At 42.1% G+C, this 23,729-nt stretch overlaps 1 protein-coding gene across 1 annotated transcript in view; it reads left to right on the top strand.

Annotated features, from left to right (window-relative positions):
* The first annotated feature begins 3,222 nt into the window (after positions 1-3,222).
* Positions 3,223-23,729, top strand: part of acsf2 (acyl-CoA synthetase family member 2) — a 61,990-nt gene continuing 41,483 nt past the window's right edge. Inside the window, 2 exon segments of the mRNA XM_034193351.1 lie at positions 3,223-3,463; positions 17,957-18,152. Coding sequence (XP_034049242.1) covers positions 3,354-3,463; positions 17,957-18,152 — 306 coding nt within the window. The 5' untranslated portion in view covers positions 3,223-3,353.

The raw sequence follows: 23,729 nt of genomic DNA, 5'->3' as shown, positions 1-23,729 counted from the left end.
AGTGTAAACGGTGAAGAAAAGTCTCTGCAGCTGCGCTGTGATATCTCCTCTCTCCCACCGAGTCTTGATGATTAAATTATCCTGTGCCACAAAGAAATAAAATAATGTTAAAATTAGTCAGTTTTGTTTGTGTCAAACAGACGGTAACAGTGTAACGTCCAAAGTGAACCTGAACTATACCCACAATGCTCGCTGTGTCGATCGGCCAATCGTGTCTTGCGCTTAATGATGTCATCAACAAGCGACAGCCAGTCTGCCATAAACCATAGCACTGGTACTACAGTCTCTTATACAAAGAGACTGGTAGCGTGTTTTTGAAAACATGGCTGTGATAGGTCCATCTGATACGTCGGCCGCTATTGGCTATCACACCATGCTCTGTGATTGGCTGTGGCATAACCGCCGAAAATGTAAGTTGGTTCCACTCCTCCAGAGACTGTGGTACCAGTGCTATGTTATAAACAAAGGCATGTCTCAGCCAATCAGCAAAATGTCAGAATCCTGACTAAAAGTCACGTGACCAAATAACCTGATACCGACTCCTTTGCATTGGCGGGAGGAGTGGAACCAACTTACCATAAACCACTGATCTGCACATGACAGGGAAAAAAATGTTTGAATTTAGGGTTTACAAACATTTTTGACTGTTAATCTTTGCTCATTTTGCCAGCAAAAAAAAATAAAAATGTTAACGGACTGAAAGTTATCTGAGCTAAATTTATCAGAAGATAATTGGTCCGATGATGGTTTTAAAACTTATCTGAAAAGCTAATCTGCTAATAAAAACATTAACTATTCTAACTGGCAATATCATATCTAAAACGATTTCATGACTTCACTAAAACACGATGAAAATACTGTCAAGTAAACAATATCCAACCAAGGAAAGACATCTTAGCGCTAGCACCATTTACAAATGAATTAATATTAATTTATTCATGGACAATCAGAGACACATTACCTTCATGGTGAATCCTCCATTGCACTAAGGATTACCCATAATCCTTTGTCTTTATTACCCAATGCAGTTACCGTGTTCCAACAATAGATGGCATAGTTTGCCCATTTAGCTGGATTTTACCCGAACTATTGAACTATGTTACCCACACCCTCTAAAATCCTGCAAACTGGGGTGAAAGGGAAGGAGGAAAAAACCATCACTGCTCCAGGTGTGTGATCGTAAGAGCATAACTTAATCAAGTCAGTTACAGACTTCCCACTAAGGAACCAATTAGCAAGGAAGTGGCCAGTCCCCTCACCAACATAGACAAAATATGCCGTATACACCTTTCTAAACATAGGCAATGCTCTGTACAAGACTCTCTGCAAAACACGCAATTAATAACACATGAATCTCAGAATCATCAGCAACCTTCCCAGAAAACATGTTTCTCACAAAAGAAACTAAAGAATCAACTGTTGATGCAGACTCATCAACAACCTGCTCTTTCATCTCACAGGTGAGTCGAACTGGGGGCTTTACAGGTCTACCCGACCGAGTGCAAAAAGGAGCTAGCTGGCTGCACACAAACAATGTCGCCCTGTTGAAGCGCATTGAGCTGTGTGACAGTGTCACATTCAGAGAAGGGAACTTGTTGAGCATCACCCACCTACTGAGGGATGGAAGATTTTATCTTGGAGAACAACATGCTTAGCAGAGGGCAACAACTGCCGCTTGCAGTGAAGAGTCACATGTGTGCAAAGCCTCATGCACACCATGTGGGACCACAGGTACTCAGAAGCTCAGTCCTGTTGACTAGGTGTAGCATCCTCAACACATTCCTCATCCATCTGCAGCAGCCATTTTCTGTTTTTGTCTCACTGTCCTGTGTATCAACAAGCAGCACTGGTTCACTTTGTCCGCTACCAGCACCTGGATTCTGACATCATCAGACAGGGAGGAAACTCACGGGGAGCAGGAGGTTTCTGTAGACAACCTTTTCCCTCAGTGTCATGGGATCCCTGATGCATTACACATTGATGTCAGGCTTCACAGATTGCACTTTGTACACTGTGGATTCCCATTTATCTGCAACTTAACTCTTCCCTCTCTCACCACAATTTCCAAGCAAGACCCTGTCGTAGACCATGAGGAGAGCCCCTCTGGCTTTGCGACTGTAGTTCTTTACCTGATGAGCCTGTTCTGGCAAACTGTTCTGGCGGGCAATGCGTGCAGCTTCAAACAAGTTGTGTCTTAACTGGGAGATGGTGTGCAGGACACACTGGAACCAACAGGAAGAAGTGGAATCCTCCCAAACATGAGGAAGAAGGGTACAAAACCAGTAGTCTCATGCTCTGTAAAGTTGGAACAGAAAGTCAGCATTTGAAGCATCTGTGACCACCTAGCCTAAGGACCTTGCCCAAGGGCCCTTAGTGATTTTCCGTTCAGGCTAGGATTTGAACTGAGGATCCTCTGGTCCAAAGCCCAACGCTTTAACCACTAGACCATTACCTCCCCTAAGGAGGTGATGGTAGAGTTCCTCATGAAGGAACTATGAGTCGACTCTCAAAATTGGCTCCCTGATCTGGATGGATGCATTTGGGGAAACCATAAATGCAGAAAAAGTCATTCCAAAGACGATGGGCAACTTGCTTTGCTGGCTGATTCTTACATGGGAATGCATGAGCCAGTTTGGAAAAGTGGTCCGTCACAACTTAAAACATCCAAACACTTCTAGTCAGTCTCCTCGGCAGTCCAAAAGTCAATACAGACCAGTTCCATTGGTTCAGAGATACAAATTCTCTCAAGAGCAGCGCGGTCATTAGGCTCTGGAGTCTTCCCAACCGCACAACGAAAACAGTTTATCACATGATTGACAATGTCACGTTCCATTCCAGTCCAAAAAATCTTTGTATGAGCTTGTCCTTGATGACCTGCTGAATCATGTAGGCCAAGGAGGACTTGGGTCTTCAAGGATTTCTTGACTTCACTAAAACATGACAAAAATACTGTCAAGTAAACAATATATCCAATCAAGGGAAACCATCTTAGCTCTAGCGCCGTTTACAAATGAAAAGAGTTCATATTAATTTATCCACGGACAATCAGAGACACGTTATCTCCGTGGTGAATCTTCCATTGCACTATTACCCATAATCCTTCGCCTTTATTACCCAATGCAATTACCGCATTCCAACAGCAGATGTCGTAGATTGCCCATTTAGCGGGATTTTCCCAGAACTATTTAACTATGTTTAACTGACAGTGGGGGCGGGATCGTGACAAATCGTCGATCCCCAAAAGACTGATTTTTTTGTTTTGTTTTTTCCTGCGCGATCCGAACACCGAAGCGCAGACTGAACCGGTTAGGTTTTCCACAGAGGGACGCGGTGATTTGCAGCTGGTAACAATAATGATCCACAGGGTTTTATTTCGTGCTCAGTCACTTGATTTTTTGTCCAAGTCTACAAAACCTCTGCAGACATCATGGATGCGTCATATTGAGTTTCCCCTGCAGAATCGGTGAGTTGCTAATAAATAGTTTGCATGATTGTTGACAACTTATCGGCTCGTTCTGTTTGTTTGTCGTGTGGTTTAAAGGGTTTTGTATGTGTGTGTGTGAAATATAGTTTTAAACTCGCAAAACTTTGCGCATACTTTCGTTTTCTTCTCTTTGACTGTCACGGGACAACAATGACGCATCTACGTTGACGCCTAGATGAGGAGAAAAACAGAAAACATATTTTGTGACCGTTAGAAAGATGTTCACGGCTCAGTCTAGCAAAGGGGATTATCGTTCCAAAATCTGTTTAAATATGCGTTTAATAAAGGGCGCGGAGTCCACAATTCTCTCACGAAATAAAAATGCACGTTGAAACTGTTGATTAAGTTACTGTGCAAGTTGCTTTTGTGGTGAAAAAGGCCGAGCTGAGCAGCTGTTTGGTGCGTTCACTGGCGGACAGAGAAAATTCTGTAAGGGGGGGCTGTGTAACAAACCACTGATTCAAAGGAATGAAGTATAAAAATCACACTTGTTGCTGGAGATTATTTACCATTCGGTTCTTGCCAGGATTAGGAAGTACATTTAAAATAAACATTTTAAATACATTTGTACCAGACCATGAATTAGCAAGGTGTAGCAAAGTTGTTCACTTTTTTAGCCACAGACATTTCAAATGTTCTCTGTTACTTGTCATCATAACGTTACAGTGTCACATTCAGGATTGTAAAATAAAGTTCAAATTAATAAAAAGAGGTTATGAAGTTTTTTCTCTGCTATACAGTGGTCCCTCGTTTATCGCGGGAGTTACGTTCTAAAAATAACCCGCAATAAGCGAAATCCGCAAAGTAGTCAGTGTTATTTTTTTACAATTATTATAGATGTTTTAAGGCTGTAAAACCCCTCACTACGTACTTTATACACTTTTCTCAAACAAGCATTAACATTTTCTCACTTTTCTCTCGTGTGGAAACACTCTCAAAGTTCAAACCTGAGTAGAAAAATAAGACCAACCTGTTTTCAGGCCCAAACATTTTTTTGAGAAATAAAAATAGAACGTTTTCCTACAAATAATTATGGCTTTTAGAATGAACGAATTTAATTTTAACGATCAACCTACGAGGTTGATAAGAAATAAATAAGAAATTATTAATAGTGACTGACCAGTATTTTACAGTTCCTCTGATCGCACCTCTTCATCCTGGCGTCGCGCCGCTGTCGCGCCTTTTTCCACCGAGTCACACCTCGGTGTAGGTGTCTTTTTCCAAGTGAAGAACACAGTTATGTGTAGTTGTTGGCGCTCTTTTTTCTTCTGGGCGAGAAGATTCTTATAAACAGACACGCAGAACACAATTCGCAAATCCATGCCCCTGTACAAAATCCCGGGTCTGTCCCTGTGTAACACCTCATGTTTGACACCCATCCATGTAAATGATTTATTTGTGATTCAGTGATTCCATAGTATATGTAGTTTTGTGTGGAGTTGGGAAGTTGAACAGTTACACTGTCCATCGCTTAAGCAGCATCCTCACAGTCAGCGTGACGTCACACGCGACGTAATTTCTAGGCACCATCTTTGTTTGGGGGAAACATGAGCACGTTCGCAAAGTTTGTTTCTCTACTTTCCAAGTTTTTTTTTTTTTTTTTTTTGATGATGTATCAGTACAAAGACAATTTGCCACCAGAGGCACGGAATCAATACAGAAAGAACCTGGAGTTGGCAGGAATCTGAAAATAGCCGTATAAGGTTATTGCAGACGACTGGTTAGACGATTCTAAACAATGGCCAGAGATTGATTACAAAGACACAGACTTCATCAAGAGTCCTCGTGAGTATTCTTTTGTGTGTGTGTGTGTGTGTGTGTGTATATATATATATATATATATATATATATATATATATATATATATATATATATATATACAAGGTCTATTAGATAATAAACCGACCCTTTTTTGTTTTAAATATATGGATTTGAATGACGTGCGATTACACCAATCATGCTTGAACCCTCGTGCACATGCGTGAGTTTTTTCACGCGTGTCGGTGACATCATTTCCCTGTGGGCAGGCCTTGAGTGAGATGTGGTCCCGCCCTCTCGGCTGAATTCCTTTGTTTCACACGCTGCTCGAGACGGCGCGCGTTGCTTTAACAAAATTTTTTCTGGACCTGTGAGGAATATCCGAGTGGACACTATTCGAGAAATTAAGCTGGTTTTCGGTGAAAAGATTAACAGCTGATGAGAGATTATGGGTGTTTCTGTCAGTGTAAGGACTTCCCACGGAGCGGGACGTCCTGCAGCGCTTCCAGGCGCCGTCGTCGGTAGGGTTGGGTATCGGTTGGGTTTTATCCGATACCGATGCCTACTCGGTATTTTTTAAACAATACCGGTGCTTAAACGGTTCTCGAACCGGTACTTAAAAAAAAAATGAACTGCACACACTTTGTCAAAAAAAAACAATACCCTTTTATTCCTAAATAAAATTGAAACATAATATTAACTTGTTGTAAATCTTTAAACAATATAAATAAAACATATGATAATAATAAATATAAAATAAAATGTCCATAATATCAAATAGAACAATAACCCGAACAATCACTTTAATATAAATATAACACAAATATGGAACAAAATATTATAAAACAGTTATTGCACATATAAATAACTTCAATTCTTCAATTGCAGTTCTTCTGCAGGAATATCAGCATATTGGCCTTTTCTGGCAATATACGGCATCTTTCCTGGCTAATTGCATGTCCAGCACAGGAGAAAGCCCTCTCAGAGGGGGTTGAGGAGGCCTGCACGCACAAATACACCTCTGACAAGGCAGACAAATTAGGAAGGGTATCCCTCTTACCCCACCACCAAGCCACAGGGTCTTGTCCAGATGTGATTGCTGGCATGCCTTTGTAGAGCTCAATCTCTTTCTTGACCTGCTCCGTGATAGAGAGGGCACTGCTTGTGCTCATAGTTGTGTGGAGAAGTTCCCGGTCTTCATCCGCAAATAACTGCTCCAAGGCTGACATCCTGTGAGCTCCTCTTTGCTGCAAAATACAAACAAGTTTAGTATAACACAAAAAACAACTATTCATCATCATTGTAGACAAGATAAATAGTATATGACTGCACTTACATGTGTGTCCTCTTGCTCCACCTCCACCTCATCATCACCATCACCACCTACTTCTGCCTCACTCTGATGATGGTCCTCTAGTGGAAGCTGCAGACACAAACCGATTACCCACAAAACAGAAATACTTAGTTAAAGAAACTGTAACATAGACATAGAGCATATGAAAAAGATGAGCAATTAGCCCACTGTCTCTGACAAATATGCTGTAAAATACCTGAGTTGCCGTGACACTGTCAGTCGTTGCTTTCTCAAGCCTATCCCAAGCTTCTGTAACACCAACTCCCAGCTTGCCTTTAAAGCGAGGGTCCATCAATGTGGCCTCCTGAAGGAAGTTCTGAATTTCTTTATCCTGTAATGAAAACATGATTTAGTGTCCAGTAGTAAAAATTGTGTAGTTTGGCTTCTCTCTTTGTGAACATAGAGATTGGCTGCAAATAGATAGTACCTGGTATCTTTTTTCGAGATCTCCCCAGACCTTCTCTTTTATAGCAGGCACAAACATACTGTCATCATCTGTGGGTAAATATCGTGCCTCCAGCTTTGTGAGGATTGGGATGATTTGGCTGCATGTGGGGGACTTGTCACTTGACACGCAGAGGGTTGAGGTGTACAGGACTTTCATGCATTTCATGAATTCCTCTGCCTTCTCAAAATCACTGTCAGTGAGCCGCTCTAGTCTATGGAATATAAACAATAATAAAAAAATGAATGAAAATAATTACAAAAGTTAAACTGACATTATTACAAGGGACCCTCCTGTCTATCACCTCACCTGTCCCTCTCCATTGGCTTCCTCAGCCTGTGATCGAGGCAAGCTGCCTGGATTGCAGGGAACTGCTCCACAGACCGCTCAACCATGATGTACAGAGAATTCCAGCGAGTCCTCACATCAAGGATAACATTATGCTCTGGCAAATCTAAAACACAGACATTTGAATTACAATAAACAACTTCTTATATTTAAATGTATCATGATTATATTAATGCTGAGGAGTCGTTGCTTCTCTCTCAAAACAGTTTTGCTCATGGTGGAGCGCTTCAACCACACCACCACTGCACGGATCTTTGCACACCACCTGGTCACAGCTTGGATGCCATACACCTTCTGTGCTGCCAGGTTGAGTGTGTGGGCAAAGCATCCAACTTTTAAAAATTTTAAATTTTTCAGTGCAACATCCAAGTTGCTTGCATTGTCAACTGTGGCAGCAAGGACTTTTCCAGTCAACTTGAACTCCTCAAGAATTTTGTGGATTTCCTCTGCCACCACTAGCCCTGTCTGAGCCTCATAAACTGCTTCAGTGCTCAGAACTTGTAAATGTAGTGAACAGTCACTGTCAGATAGTGGTCCTGTGCCACGCTGGTCCATCCATCGCAAGTAATTGCAGTTTTGCTGACGTGTGCAAGCTGTTGGATGACATTCTGTTTCACAACAGAATACCATGCAGGTATTAAGGTGTTGGATAGGTCATCCCTGGATGGTGGTTGATATTTAGGGTTCAGGGCAATGCTCATCTCCCTTCAAAAAAAAACCAAAACAAAAAACAATATGTATGTATGTATGTATGTATGTATGTATATATATATATATATATATATATATATATATATATATATATATATATATATAGTCTATTTTAATATCTACCACATTTTCACCTAAAAGATAGTGATTCCACCGTGGAAAATGGATGAAGCCCCATCACCACAAATTTGGTGACTGCCCTGTGGATTTCCTCCACCTTCTCCTTGGGTAGTGCATTCTTCTTAGCCAGGGTGAAAGGAGTCACTGTGGTTACTTGAAAGCCAGAAATAAAAACATTACTATCAAAATAGTTAATAATATACACCTGTTACTCATTAAACGAAAATTGATACTGATGTAAATATACTGAAAGTTCAACATTTTGTTTACATATATTCAGACTTTTGCTTTAAGCAGACATTGAGCAGAAATATTTAATAGTGTAGCCTCGAGACAGGTATATCGAGACAGGTCACGTACAACTGGCCTACAGTCTTTAGCTATAGCTTACCTATTTGTTGTTCCTATGCAATTGCGCATTCAATCTTGTGCAAAATTGCGCATTCAATCTTGTACATTTTGCATACATACAGTACTTGTTATGAGGTTCATGTTAAGCATAACGTCAGCAGACACTAAGTGGAACTATACATAGCCAGGCGTTAGACAGTGTCTAACGCCTGGCTAATAGACACACGCTGTTAAAATGCAACAGTACTTGCTAATGCTAACCTAAGACACTTAATAATCAAGATTTGCGGTTGGCATTAAACTAAACTTACCTGAAGAGGAACGGCTGCTGTCATCGTCATCATCGGTGATGTGCAACGCCACACTAGCAGGGCTGGGAGTGGGACTTTCTTCAATTTGCCCTGCAGCTCCTGCTGCCGAAGTGCTGGGCCGTGAAACGTTGCGCAGTTTATCAAACACCGTGCATTGTTCAGCTTTCAAATAAACTCTGTGACTGGCCAGATGTTTCATCAAATTTGATGTGTTACCTCCCTTACATGCAATTGTTTTCTAACATCTGTGGCACGTCGCAGAGTCGTTGCCCTTGGGTGTAAAATGAAGCCAAACTTTGGAGCGTTTTGCCTTCGGCATTTTTATTGATCCTTTTGCTATCAGTTCTCATCAGCTAATGCGGCGCTGACGTCACGCAGGTTGATGCCGGAACACTGTGGTCGGTCGCCCCCTTTCAGCTCATGAAAAAAAAAGTCAGGCACCAAAATGAGGCACCGAAATTTTCATTCTTATTCGGTCTTGTTACTACCATTTACGTCGGAACCGGTGCTCTATTGGCACCGCGTTTCGGTACCCAACCCTAGTCATCGGCCTGTTTCGACCTGAAAACATCCTAATTTAAGGCTTAATTCACCCAGGACGTCGTGAGAGAACAGAGCAGATTCAGAAGAGGCCGGCATGAGGACTTTATGCGGACATTCCACTGTTTAAGGACATTTTGTAATGAAAGATGTGCGCGCAAATTCGCCGAGTCGTTTCCGTGACGACTCGGCAAATCTGTGTGCGCCGCGACAGGAAAAACACCTCCGTGTTGAAAACCATTTGTAAAATTCAGGCGGCTTTTGATGGCTTTCAACAAGTGAGTAACTGAGAAATTGTTTAACAGCTTGGGCATGTTCCAACTTGTCCGTTAAGGTTTCCAACGGAGGTGTTTTTCCTGTCGCAACCCTCCGCGGTCGGGTCCGGCCCGACATGCGACTCTGCCCGCATGTTCTTTCATTACAAAATGTCCGTTAACAGTGGAATGTCCGAATGAACTCCTCATGCCGACTTCTTCTGAAAGTTCTCTGTTCTCTGACGACTTACTGGGTCAACAGAGCCTGAAATGTGGGCCATCCTTAAAGCGACACTACCAGACAAAAATCTCTCATCAGCCGTTAAAATTTTTACCGAAAACCAGCTGAATTTATCGAATGGTGTCCACTCAGTTGTGCCTTACAGTTTTGAAAAAATTTGATCAAACAAAGCAGCAGTCTCTGAGCCATTCCTAAACAATGAAAAAAATCGACGAGATGGTGGGCGACTCCTCACTCAAAGGCTGCCCACAGGCGAATGACGTAACCGACAGGCGTGAAAAAACTCTCGCATGCCCACGAGGGTTCAAGCATGTCTCATGTAATCACATGTGATTCAAATCCATATGGTTTTTGAAAAAATAATAAGGTCGGATACTTTTCTAATAGACCTCGTGTGTATACGAGGGCTGTCCATAAAGTATAGGTCCTTTTTATTTTTTTCAAAAACTATATAGATTTCATTCATATGTTTTTACGTCAGACATGCTTGAACCCTCGTGCGCATGCGTGAGTTTTTCCACGCCTGTCGGTGACATCATTCGCCTGTGAGCACTCCTTGTGGGAGGAGTCGTCCAGCCCCTCGTCGGAATTCCTTTGTCTGAAAAGTTGCTGAGAGACTGGCGCTTTGTTTGATTAAAATTTTTTCTAAACCTGTGAGACACATTGAAGTGGACATGGTTCGAAAAATTAAGCTGGTTTTTGGTAAAAATTTTAACAGCTGATGAGAGATTTTGAGGTGATACTGTCGCTTTAAGGACTTCCCACGGTGCGAGACGTCGCGCAACGCTCTCAGGCGCCGTCGTCAGCCTGTTTCAAGCTTATTGATCCAGGACGTCGTGAGAGAACAGAGAAGTTTCAGAAGAAGTCGGTTTCAGCATTTTATCCGGATATTCCACTGTTAAAGGAGATTTTTTTAATGAAAGACGTGCGGGCGGATTGCAGCGTCGGCTCGCAGCCGCCGCGACGCTCCGCCACAGGAAAAACACCTCTGTTGGAAGCCTTAAGGACAAGTTGGAACATGTCCTGCTGTTAAACAATTTCTCATATACTCACTCCACTGAAAGCCATCAAAAGCCGCCTGGATTTTACAAATGGTTATCAACACGGAGGTGTTTTTCTGTGCTGCCGCACCGCGTCGGCTGCGTCCCGACGCGCGGACCCGTCCGCACGTCTTTCATTAAAAAAATCTCCTTTAACAGTGGAATATCCGGATAAAATGCTGAAACCGACTTCTTCTGAAACTTCTCTGTTCTCTCACGACGTCCTGGATCAATAGAGCCTGAAATGTGGAGGTTTTAAGCTTGAAACAGGCTGACGACGGCGCCTGAGAGCGTTGCGCGACGTCTCGCACCGTGGGAAGTCCTTAAAGCGACAGTATCACCTCAAAATCTCTCATCAGCTGTTAAAATTTTTACCGAAAACCAGCTTAATTTTTCGAACCATGTCCACTTCGATGTGTCTCACAGGTTTAGAAAAAAATTTGATCAAACAACGCGCCAGTCTCTCAGCAACTTCTCAGACAAAGGAATTCCGACGAGGGGCTGGACGACTCCTCCCACAAGGAGTGCTCACAGACGAATGACGTCACTGACAGGCGTGGAAAAACTCACGCATGCGCACGAGGGTTCAAGCATGTCTGACGTAAAAACATATGAATGAAATCCATATAGTTTTTGAAAAAAATAAAAAGGACCTATACTTTATGGACAGACCTCATGTGTATGTGTGTGTGTGTGTATATGTGTGTATATATATATATATATATATATATATATATAAATAATTGTATCAGTTAAGCCCCGGTCACACGGCACTAACGATGGACACCAAAGCCAAAACAAAACAAGAAATCTGGACTGACGTTGACTTTCAGAGACATTGTTTAACCATCATCCAGCTTTGTTTCTGTAGCTGGCGCTTTATCAGAATTTTCAAATTGTTGAAAAATGTGAATGGATCCTGACAACAGCCTCAATTCATAAATATTAACACAAAAAGTACTTACAAGATGAAATGGGCAGAACACAGATAGCAGGACCAGACTTGGGACTCCATCGTTTCTTTTTGTTGATACTCCCATCTGTGTTTCTCACACCTGCATTTCTTAGATGGTATAATATAGAACTTTCGTTCGGAATAACTCTTGGTTGGCTGTACAACCCGGAATACAACAACATTTAGGCATTTTCGTGCTGCTTTCAATGTTACCGAAGTCACGCAATTCCCCCAACCTAAGATGGCAGCTTGCTTCCAGTTAGGAAGTTCCTAGATGTCCAACTGTGAGAATATGAAGAGACCTTTGTGGTGCCACGCCCCCTACCCTTTAAAGGAAAAGAAAACCCACTGATAATTTACAATTGGGATTATGATATTGAGAGCCCATATGAAAAGTTGTAAGCATGTGTGATAATTTATGTTAAAGTTAAGAGTGTTTTTGTGGGAGGTGATGGTCTAGTGGATAAGTGTTGGGCTAGAGACCAGAGGATCCTCGGTTCAAATCCCAGCCTGACCAGAAAATTACTAAAGGCCCTTGGGCAAGGTCGTTAATCCCCAAGTTGCTCCCGCTGTGTAGTGAGCAGTGGTGGGCACAGCTAACCAAAAAGTTAGCTTCGATAACCGTTAATCCGCTAAATGAAAAGTTAACTTTTATAAAGCTAAACCAATAAATCCCTAAAGAATTTAGCAGAAGTTACAGGTAAAAGCTAAAGCTTGACTTCAGTACACAGCAGCTACTAACAGAACAATGAGTCAGCGCTTCTGTCTCAGATCAACCTTTTCTCAGCAAAAGAGACCTGGTGATCAGAGAGAGAGGAAAAAGAAAAAGATCATTTCTCTTCACACCATACAGAGCTGCTGGCCGTTTCACTGGAATCTTGCACAGGCAGACAGTTTTGACTTATGGTTATAATTTTAAACAAACTCTGGACAAGTTATTTAAATTAACATCATGTCTGTCGTTTTACAAAGTGAAAATATCAGCAATATGTTTTAGTTTTAAAGTAATGCACTAATTTTGAAGGTTAGCATTTAGACACAGATGTTGCATTGCATTATGGGTACATTAATTTCCTGACCTCAGTGGTTGGCTGGTCAGTAACACACAGTTAATGAAATGTGTGGTGGGTTTTACAAATGAATCTGTATTTGTAAATACAACCCCAATTCCAGTGAAGTTGGGACATTGTGTGAAATGTAAATAAAAACAGAATACAATGATCTCTTCAGCCTATATTCAATTGAATATACCACAAAGACAAGATATTTAATGTTCAAACTGATAGACGTTTTTGTGCAAATATTTGCTCATTTTGAAATGGATGCCTGCAACACATTTCAAAAAAGCTGGGACAGTGGTATATTTACCACTGTGTTACATCACCTTTCCTTCTAACAACACTCAATAAGCATTTGGGAACTGAGGACACTAATTGTTGAAGCTTTGTAGGTGGAATTCTTTCCCATTCTTGCTTGATGTACAACTTCAGTTGTTCAGCAGTCCGTTGTGGTATTTTGTGCTTCGTAATGCGCCACACATTTTCAATGGACGACAGGTCTGGACTGCAGGCAGGCCAGTCTAGTACCCGCACTTTTTTACTACGAAAAAGAGTGCTAATCCACTAATGAAAACGTTAGCTTTGATAATTAATGGCTAGCGGATTAGTGGAACAGTGCCCACCACTGGTAGTGAGTACCTTGTATGGCAGCAGTGACCTCACATCGGGGTGAATGTGGGGCATTATTGGTAAAGAGCTTTGAGAGTCTGATGCAGATGGAAAAGCATAAATGCAGTCCATTTAACATTTTGGATGGCTGGTCTAAAGCCACCAGCAGATGGCCATGTTGGCTGCTATAACAGCGATGTGTGACTTCACATGGGCACAGAGGTTCACAACTCACCAGTGTCGCCATTCAGTATAGAAGGGACATAGCACGTAAACGGCAATCCCAGATCGGTATTGGGTTCCGATACCGATGTAATTTGCGGATCGGAATTTCCCGATCCAACCTGCAGGATTTTCCGATATTGGAGAGAAACCACATCTGTTGGGCTGTCTGCTCTCTGCTTTGTTCACTGCTCAGCGGCACAAGAGGAGGGAGGGGGGAGGTTCTCTGCTCAAGGCGAGCTATTTCTTCCGCGCACTGCACCACACACAAGTTTTAATCCACCATTAACGGCAAATTTCCATCCGTCTCTCAGGTTCAAATGGTCTGTGCCGTGCCGAGCATGGATTTTCCGAAGCATGAACTGAATTGTTACTGAAAATCAGCGGCTTCGGAGCGCTGCAGCTTCACAGGCGCAGCTCGCTCTGAGCACAACTGAAGAGAACAGCCGATCAGAGATTCACTTTCTCCCCGCTGAATGGGAAAACCACAAAAATCCTTCAGTGTTTACCCAGTTACTCCCGTGAGCACTGATGAATTTAGTTTATTTAGTTAGTTGAAAGACTTGGTGTTTGCTCAGTAGGAAAACAGCGAGCGAGAGACAGAGAAAGTGAGCGAGAGAGGACTTTTACATCAGCACCTGTTCACCACCTGTGGCTTTCTGTGCTCACACTACGTCACAGCAGCATCACAAGCAATCCGGGTTTTTTTTTTTTTTTTTTTTTTTTTTTCTGATTGGTTAAAATTGTGTCAATGGCGGCATTTATGAAATCATCGAATTCTGCTAAAAATGCAGACTTTCGAGGTGGATATTTCAGTTGTAAGAGCGCCTTATTTTCATTGATACGCATCAATCGTTAGTTTATAGCACAGTCTATCTTCCCAGCTATATTTTATCAGTGGGTTTTCTTTTGCTTTAACACACACTAATTCCATAATGCAGCAGATAACTGAAACAATCCTGCAAATGCTGATAGAAGCACCAAATGTGGCACAAATACTCCTTAGACATTACTCTTTTGAAAAACCGATTGGCCACTTGAATTTTCAATAAGCCGCCAGGTAGGGGTCAATTGAAGAATTACACAGGGGTCAAAATTAAAAAATGCTCCAATCATATTGAAAACTATACCACACTTTTTGTCTGGTCTTAAATATTCCAAAAAGGTATAGTTTGGGCCATCTATGAAAGAATGTTATGGGGTTAAAAACAACAAGAATGGTGATGATGGTCAGTTTCAGTTTGTACAGGGGTCACAAGTTAAAGTTACTCCAATTTTTGTTTAAAGTGGTGAAAATTAATGGTTGAACTAATAGGATTAATAAATGTAATAGTTTTGATTGTGTTGAATGCTTGGTCTATAAAGTAAAGGTCAAACTAGAGCACCGTGTTCATAGAACGCAAAACTCCATCGATAGTTTCCAATTCCACAAATCTTTACCTTGGAAAACATTTTCAAGGTCAAATTCTTGTTAAAGTGGCTTTTCAACAGCAAAAATATAATACAAAATATAGATCAAAAAGACTTTTCAGTGTTACTATCAAATATCTGCTAAATCCACAATACAGATCAGGTGTTGCTCAGACTTAGTCAATTCTTTGAGAGTGCCAGTTTGAACCTCGCTTTCAAATATGAGAGTGATTGGGGCATGTTTGATTAAGATATAATATAAAATATACATTAAATGGGGTTTTCAATGTTAAATTTAAATGGATACAAAAGATGTAATCTGGATCAGATTTGGATAAAACATTGTTGGGTGATAGTGAGTGCCAGTCTGCACCTCGTTTTCAAATATGAGACTGATTGGGGCATGTTTGATTAATATAGAATGTAAAATATACATTAAATGGGGTTTTTGATGTTAAATTTAAATGGACACCAAATCTGTAATCTGGATCAGATTCGGAGTAGAATCTTTGTTCCACAGTTCGAGTTGATACTTATGTTAGCAAAGTGCATACAGACAAATGTGTTAAACAGATTATTTGTTTTCTGGCAAATATTCTGATTGGTATATATGTACTGGCAGATACTTTTGGTTCCAGTATCAGTAATGTCTCAGACATGGAAAAAGTGGTATCGAACTCAAAGATCTAAAACTTTTTCCACATACACAATATCACCATTTCCCTCAAATATTGTTCACAAACCAGTCTAAATCTGTGATAGTGAGCACTTCTCCTTTGCTGAGATAATCCATCCCACCTCACAGGTGTGCCATATCACGATGCTGATTAGACACCATGATTAGTGCACGGGTGTGCCTTAGACTGCCCACAATAAAAGGCCACTCTGAAAGGTGCAGTTTTATCACACAGCACAATGCCACAGATGTCGCAAGATTTGAGGGAGCGTGCAATTGGCATGCTGACAACAGGAATGTCAACCAGAGCTGTTGCTCGTGTATTGACTGTTCATTTCTCTACCATAAGCCGTCTCCAAAGGCGTTTCAGAGAAGTTGGCAGTACATCCAACCAGCCTCACAACCGCAGACCACGTGTAACCACACCAGCCCAGGACCTCCACATCCAGCATGTCCACCTCCAAGATCGTCTGAGACCAGCCACTCGGACAGCTGCTGAAACAATCGGTTTGCATAACCAAAGAATTTCTGCACAAACTGTCAGAAACCGTCTCAGGGAAGCTCATCTGCATGCTCGTTGTCCTCATCGGGGTCTCGACCTGACTCCAGTTCGTTGTCGTAACCGACTTGAGTGGGCAAATGCTCACATTCGCTGGCATTTGGCACGTTGGAGAGGTGTTCTCTTCACGGATGAATCCCGGTTCACACTGTTCAGGGCAGATGGCAGACAGCGTGTGTGGCGTCGTGTGGGTGAGCGGTTTTCTGATGTCAGTGTTGTGGATCGAGTGGCCCATGGTGGCGGTGGGGTTATGGTATGGGCAGGCATCTGTTATGGACGAAGAACACAGGTGCATTTTATTGATGGCATTTTGAATGCACAGAGATACCGTGACGAGATCCTGAGGCCCATTGTTGTGCCATACATCCAAGAACATCACCTCATGTTGCAGCAGGATAATGCACGGTCCCATGTTGCAAGGATCTGTACACAATTCTTGGAAGCTGAAAATGTCCCAGTTCTTGCATGGCCGCCATACTCACCGGACATGTCACCCATTGAGCATGTTTGGGATGCTCTGGACCGGCGTATACGACAGCGTGTACCAGTTCCTGCCAATATCTAGCAACTTCGCACAGCCATTGAAGAGGAGTGGACCAACATTCCAAAGGCCACAATTGACAACCTGGTCAACTCTATGCGAAGGAGATGTGTTGCACTGCATGAGGCAAATGGTGGTCACACCAGATACTGACTGGTATCCCCCCCCCCCCAATAAAACAAAACTGCACCTTTCAGAGTGGCCTTTTATTGTGGGCAGTCTAAGGCACACCTGTGCACTAATCATGGTGTCTAATCAGCATCTTGATATGGCACACCTGTGAGGTGGGATGGATTATCTCAGCAAAGGAGAAGTGCTCACTATCACAGATTTAGACTGGTTTGTGAACAATATTTGAGGGAAATGGTGATATTGTGTATGTGGAAAAAGTTTTAGATCTTTGAGTTCATCTCATACAAAATGGGAGCAAAACCAAAAGTGTTGCGTTTATATTTTTGTTGAGTGTACTTAGACATCACATATTAGATGTGGGGAAAAATACATGAGACTTTGATTATGGTGATCATTTGAGTGAAATCTACAAGATTTCCATTTCACTTTGTTCAATGCAGATACATTAAATTATAGTCTGTAAATACATGTCCTGACCTATGACCCTGTGCAGTCACATGTTCAGAACAGAAGCCGCTTTCTCACAAAAGGAATAAACTAATCAGCAGGGTTATGGGTTTGCATTGTGATATAAAACCATTGATTGGGTTACAACAGAGGTAACGCTGATTTTTGTATATCTCGATATAGACTCACTGTTAGGCTGTGACTCCACGTAGTCAGTTTGACTGACAAAAGTGCAGTTACATTAATACATATTTTGCTGTTGTCATGAGAACATGCGAGTCATTTTGTAATAAAGATTCCCCAGAATACACTTGCAGTAGTTTGGTGAGCCATCCTGCAGGACACACGTCACCATCCAGGTGATACTTCCTAAATCCTGTTTCCCTGCAGTGCCATCCATGTGGACACGCCGCCCATCGTCCCAAGTCTCACCACTAGCTATGCCCACGGCACGTCCTCCGACTCTCTGCTCCACTATACAATCTCAGAGGCCCTTCAAAAAACTGTGGATCGCATACCAGACAGAGAGGCTATGGTCTTTCTGCACAACGACATCCGCAAGACCTTTGCACAGTTTCAACACGATGTGAGTCACATTATCAAAGAATGTGTTTTGAGTTCAAAAAGACTTTTTTTTTTTTTTTTTTTTTTTTACGGTTGATTTTTACATTTTGAAATATATTTGAAAGTAGCTTATTTCTTTTAAAGATATTCTCCATCTCCTTTAGTAGGAAATTAAACGCATAATAAAACCACTCCTCCTCTATGGGGGATTAACACATATATTTCAATTTCTTTCTCAGGCTTTATTCATGCTGCTGATGGTGGTTGTCTCATTATTGCATCATAACGTGTAATTCTGAAGTTTTGTTAAGTTTGCATTTTAACAGCAGTTTTTTTGTTGTTAATGTTAAGTATGACCAGTTTTAAATATCACAGAACTGACAATCAAATAAAAATAAGTTAAATAACTATAAACACAAATAAGCAGCATTAAAATGTTAAAACTAACATTAGCCTCCTTTTCGGTTGCAAAGCCGTGACTTAACACGTCACGTGATCTCTTTCCGGACCCAAATGAACCGCATGTGGGTTTCTTTACAGTGATGGCTGAGCCCGTCACTTTGTTTATGTTGACAAACTTCTATTCTTGCACACCAGAACAGGTTAAAAAAGGCTTGAATTCATTTGATTCTGGTCGGGTGATGTCTGTAAATGTTGCAAATGGTACACGATGCCAGCTGCCATTAAATATCACAGAAGAAGAGAGTGTGCGTTAGGTTTATGTCACGGAAGCATGTTTTGAGGTCGGAGTGCATTTCTACCTTCACAAAATGGCTCAAGAAACCACAAAAAGTGCTTAAAAGTACTTACTTCACTCATATTTGTTGTCAGTCTGGCTAAATCGTCGGACTCTGACCCACTGATTAGGCAGCTAATCTCGTTTTCCAGCAGACTGTACTGGTTCAGCCAGGGCATGTTGTGGAAAGTTCAGTACCTTGTGGTGCTCAACCATCAGCATTGCGTGATGTCATTAGTGCCTCGGACAGAGAGAAAAAGCGCAGAATCAGTTGGCCAGAAATAACTGCACCTAAGGTATGAGTTTATCAGCAGTAAATCGACATGGAGGCAGAGAGAATACTAAGATGATCGCCGGCAGCTAGCCCTGAGCTCCACTAACAGACCCAGAATTTACATGAAGTGAGGCCAAGACGTGTTACTTGTTAATAAGATGAGTTAAAGGCATAGGAAGCATAGTTCCATACTATGCCAGTATGCTAGCCATATAAGAAGGAGAATAGATGCGTCTTTGTCCGGACTTGAATATCTCTATAGAATCTGACTGTTTTATCTCCGCAGGGAGATCATTCCACAAAATGGGCACAATAACAGAAGGCTCTGTGGCTTGCAGACTTTTTATTCACCTTAGGGACATAAAGTAGTCCTGCGCCCTTAGAATGGAGAACTCAGGCCAATACGTAGGGTTTAGTTAGGTCAGCTAATTAAGAAGGTGCCAGTCTGTGAACAATTTTATAGGTTAGTAACAGAACCTTAAAGCAGGGGTGGTGGCCAAGTGGTTAGTGCACTTGGTTTCAGTGTAGAAGGTTCCAAGGTCAAACCCCACCCCTGCCCATTTCTCCATGTAATGGTGAGTTACATCAGGAAGGGCATCCGGTGTAAAATGTGTCAAATCAACAGGCAGCGCCACCTCTGATCTGCTGTGGCGACCCCAAGTAAAAACAAGGGAGCAGCCCAAGGCACTTACTTTACATACAGTGAGGAAAATAAGTATTTGAACACCCTGCGATTTTGCAAGTTCTCCCACTTAGAAATCATGGAGGGGTCTGAAATTTTCATCTTAGCTGCATGTCCACTGTGAGAGACATAATCTAAAAAAAAAAATAAAAAAAATAAAAATCCAGAAATCACAATGTATGATTTTTTAAAATTTATTTGTATGTTACTGCTGCAAATAAGTATTTGAACACCTGTGAAAATCAATGTTAATATTTGGTACAGTAGCCTTTGTTTGCAATTACAGATGTCAAACGTTTACTGTAGTTTTTCACCAGGTTTGCACACACCGCAGCAGGGATTTTGGTCCACTCCTCCACACAGATCTTCTCTGGATCTTTCAGGTTTGGAGTTTCAGCTCCCTCCAAAGATTTTCTATTGAGTTCAGGTCTGGAGACTGGCCAGGCCACTCCAGGACCTTAAAATGCTTCTTACGGAGCCCCTCCTTAGTTGCCCTGGCTGTGTGTTTGGGGTCATTGTCATGCTGGAAGACCCAGCAATGACCCATCTTCAATGCTCTTACTGAGGGAAGGAGGTTGTTTGCCAAAATCTCACAATACATAACCCTATCTATCCTCCCTTCAATACGGTGCAGTCCTCTTGTCCCCGTTTCAGAAGAGCACCCCCAGAGTATGATGTTTCCACCCCCATGCTGCACGGTTGGGATGGTTTTTTTGGGGGGTTGTTCTCATCCTTTAAACATGGTAAGTGGAGTTGATTCCAAAAAGCTCTATTCTGGTCTCATCTGACCACATGACCTTCTCCCATGCCTCCTCTGGATCATCCAGATGGTCACTGCTGAACTTCAAACGGGCCTGGACATGTGCTGGCTTGAGCAGGGGGACCTTGCTGCCCTGCAGGATTTTAAACCATGACAGCATCATGTGTTACTATGTAATCTTTGTGACTGTGGTCCCAGCTCTCTTCAGGTCATTGACCAGGTCCTCCTTTGTAGTTCTGAGCTTTCTCAGAATCATCCTTATCCCACAAAGTGAGATCTTGCATGGAATTCCAGACCGAGGGAGATTGACAGTTATCTTGTGTTTCTTCCACTTTCTAGTAAATAATCATAACAGTTGTTGTCTTCTACCAAAAAAAAAAAAAAAGACCTCAGATTTACTTAAAAATGTTATGTCAAGTGGTTCCGCACAACTGCTTTAAGTAACTGTTAAGATGACTTCTGGTATGGCGGCGACGCAAGAGGCTGCATAATTTACCACCTCTCAGTGGGTCTCACTCCCCCATTTTATTTTACCTGAAAATTACTCTCAGAAAGTTACAAAATTAATTTATGGGGTGGAGATAATGAGGAAAATGAGGAAATGCAGTCGAAAGCTGAAGAGGTCATTTTATTGTTGTGTGAGAGCAAAGAGAGCACAGGTGCTAACATGCTAACCCAGCGTGTTAGCCTAGAGGCTATGAAAGCTAGCATCATTGCCGAAATAAGAGGTTCGTTCCGATGCAAGAATAGAAGTCAGCGAAGCCACAGGGCAAATTAAGAGAGAACTTTCGGACTTCAGAGAGGAGATAAATCAGACGCTGAGTGGTATTATATTATTATTATACAAATAATGAATGTTTATGAGTTCAGTGAAAGGTGAAAGCTGCATGCATGCACGATCATGTGCAGGTGCGTGCACAAGGAGCTGTGCGTGTGTGTGTGCAATGGCACCAAATGTACACTCACCAAAAATATAAACGCAACACTTTTGGTTTTGCTCCCATTTTGTATGAGATGAACTCAAAGATCTAAAACTTTTTCCACATACACAATATCACCATTTCACTCAAATATTGTTCACAAACCAGTCTAAATCTGTGATAGTGAGCACTTCTCCTTTGCTGAGATAATCCATCCCACCTCACAGGTGTGCCGTATCAAGATGCTGATTAGACACCATGATTAGTGCACAGGTGTGCCTTAGACTGCCCACAATAAAAGGCCACTCTGAAAGGTGCAGTTTTATCACACAGCACAATGCCAAAGATGTTGCAAGATTTGAGGGAGTGTGCAATTGGCATGCTGACAGCAGGAATGTCAACCAGAGCTGTTGCTCGTGTATTGAATGTTCATTTCTCTACCATAAGCCGTCTCCAAAGGCGTTTCAGAGAATTTGGCAGTACACCCAACCAGCCTCACAACCGCAGACCACGTGTAACCACACCAGCCCAGGACCTCCACATCCAGCATGTTCATCTCCAAGATCGTCTGAGACCAGCCACTCGGACAGCTGCTGAAACAATCGGTTTGCATACCAAAGAATTTCTGCACAAACTGTCAGAAACCGTCTCAGGGAAGCTCATCTGCATGCTCGTCGTCCTCATCGGGGTCTCGACCTGACTCCAGTTCGTCGTCGTAACCGACTTGAGTGGGCAAATGCTCACATTCGCTGGCGTTTGGCACGTTGGAGAGGTGTTCTCTTCACGGATGAATCCCGGTTCACACTGTCCAGGGCAGATGGCAGACAGCGTGTGTGGCGTCGTGTGGGTGAGCGGTTTTCTGATGTCAATGTTGTGGATCGAGTGGCCCATGGTGGCGGTGGGGTTATGGTATGGGCAGGCGTCTGTTATGGATGAAGAACACAGGTGCATTTTATTGATGGCATTTTGAATGCACAGAGATGCCGTGACGAGATCCTGAGGCCTGTTGTTGTGCCATACATCCAAGAACATCACCTCATGTTGCAGCAGGATAATGCACGGCCCCATGTTGCAAGGATCTGTACACAATTCTTGGAAGCTGAAAATGTCCCAGTTCTTGCATGGCCGGCATACTCACCGGACATGTCACCCATTGAGCATGTTTGGGATGCTCTGGACCGGCGTATACGACAGCGTGTACCAGTTCCTGCCAATATCCAGCAACTTCGCACAGCCATTGAAGAGGAGTGGACCAACATTCCACAGGCCACAATTGACAACCTGGTCAACTCTATGCGAAGGAGATGTGTTGCACTGCATGAGGCAAATGGTGGTCACACCAGATACTGACTGGTATCCCCCACAATAAAACAAAACTGCACCTTTCAGAGTGGCCTTTTATTGTGGACAGTCTAAGGCACACCTGTGCACTAATCATGGTGTCTAATCAGCATCTTGATATGGCACACCTGTGAGGTGGGATGGATGATCTCAGCAAAGGATAATTATCACTATCACAGATTTAGACTGGTTTGTGAACAATATTTGAGTGAAATGGTGATATTGTGTATGTGGAAAAAGTTTTACATCTTTGAGTTCATCTCATACAAAATGGGAGCAAAACCAAAAGTGTTGCGTTTATATTTTTGTTGAGTGTATGAAACCAAATTTGCACTCTAAATGGAACCAAGACGCACTCTAAATGCAATGCAGTGCAACAAAAATAGGATGAATTAATCCATGTCATGTGACATACAAAGCACCAATCAAATGACAAGGATCCACTCAGCTGTTATATAATTCTTTATGTTCAACTCAGACCGGCGCAGGGTGATTGATTGTAACATTGGAGTCAGAGATGTCTCAGATCACGCTGGAGTTAATTTGAAGTTACATCTAGACATTAAACAAAAAGAGACTCTCTGGAGGCTCAACTCTGGTTTACTCAATGAGACTAAATTCCTTACATTTGTGGAAGAAGAACTTACATTCTACATATTAGACAATGATAATGGAGATGTATCACCGAGTATTTTATGGGACACAGCAAAATTTGTTCAGAGGTAAAATAATAATGTGGTCATCTTTTAGGAAGAAAGAAAAGGAGAAAGAAATTCATACCAAAATTGAAAAACTTAAATGCTTAGAAAAAGAACATATGAAAAATAATAACGATGATACACTTGAACAATTATGCCACACAAAACGGGCCCTAAATGAACTAACT

The sequence above is a fragment of the Thalassophryne amazonica genome, chromosome 18 (assembly GCF_902500255.1).
Source record: "Thalassophryne amazonica chromosome 18, fThaAma1.1, whole genome shotgun sequence".
Classification (NCBI taxonomy): domain Eukaryota; kingdom Metazoa; phylum Chordata; class Actinopteri; order Batrachoidiformes; family Batrachoididae; genus Thalassophryne; species Thalassophryne amazonica.
This window is presented reverse-complemented; position numbering and strand designations above follow the sequence as displayed.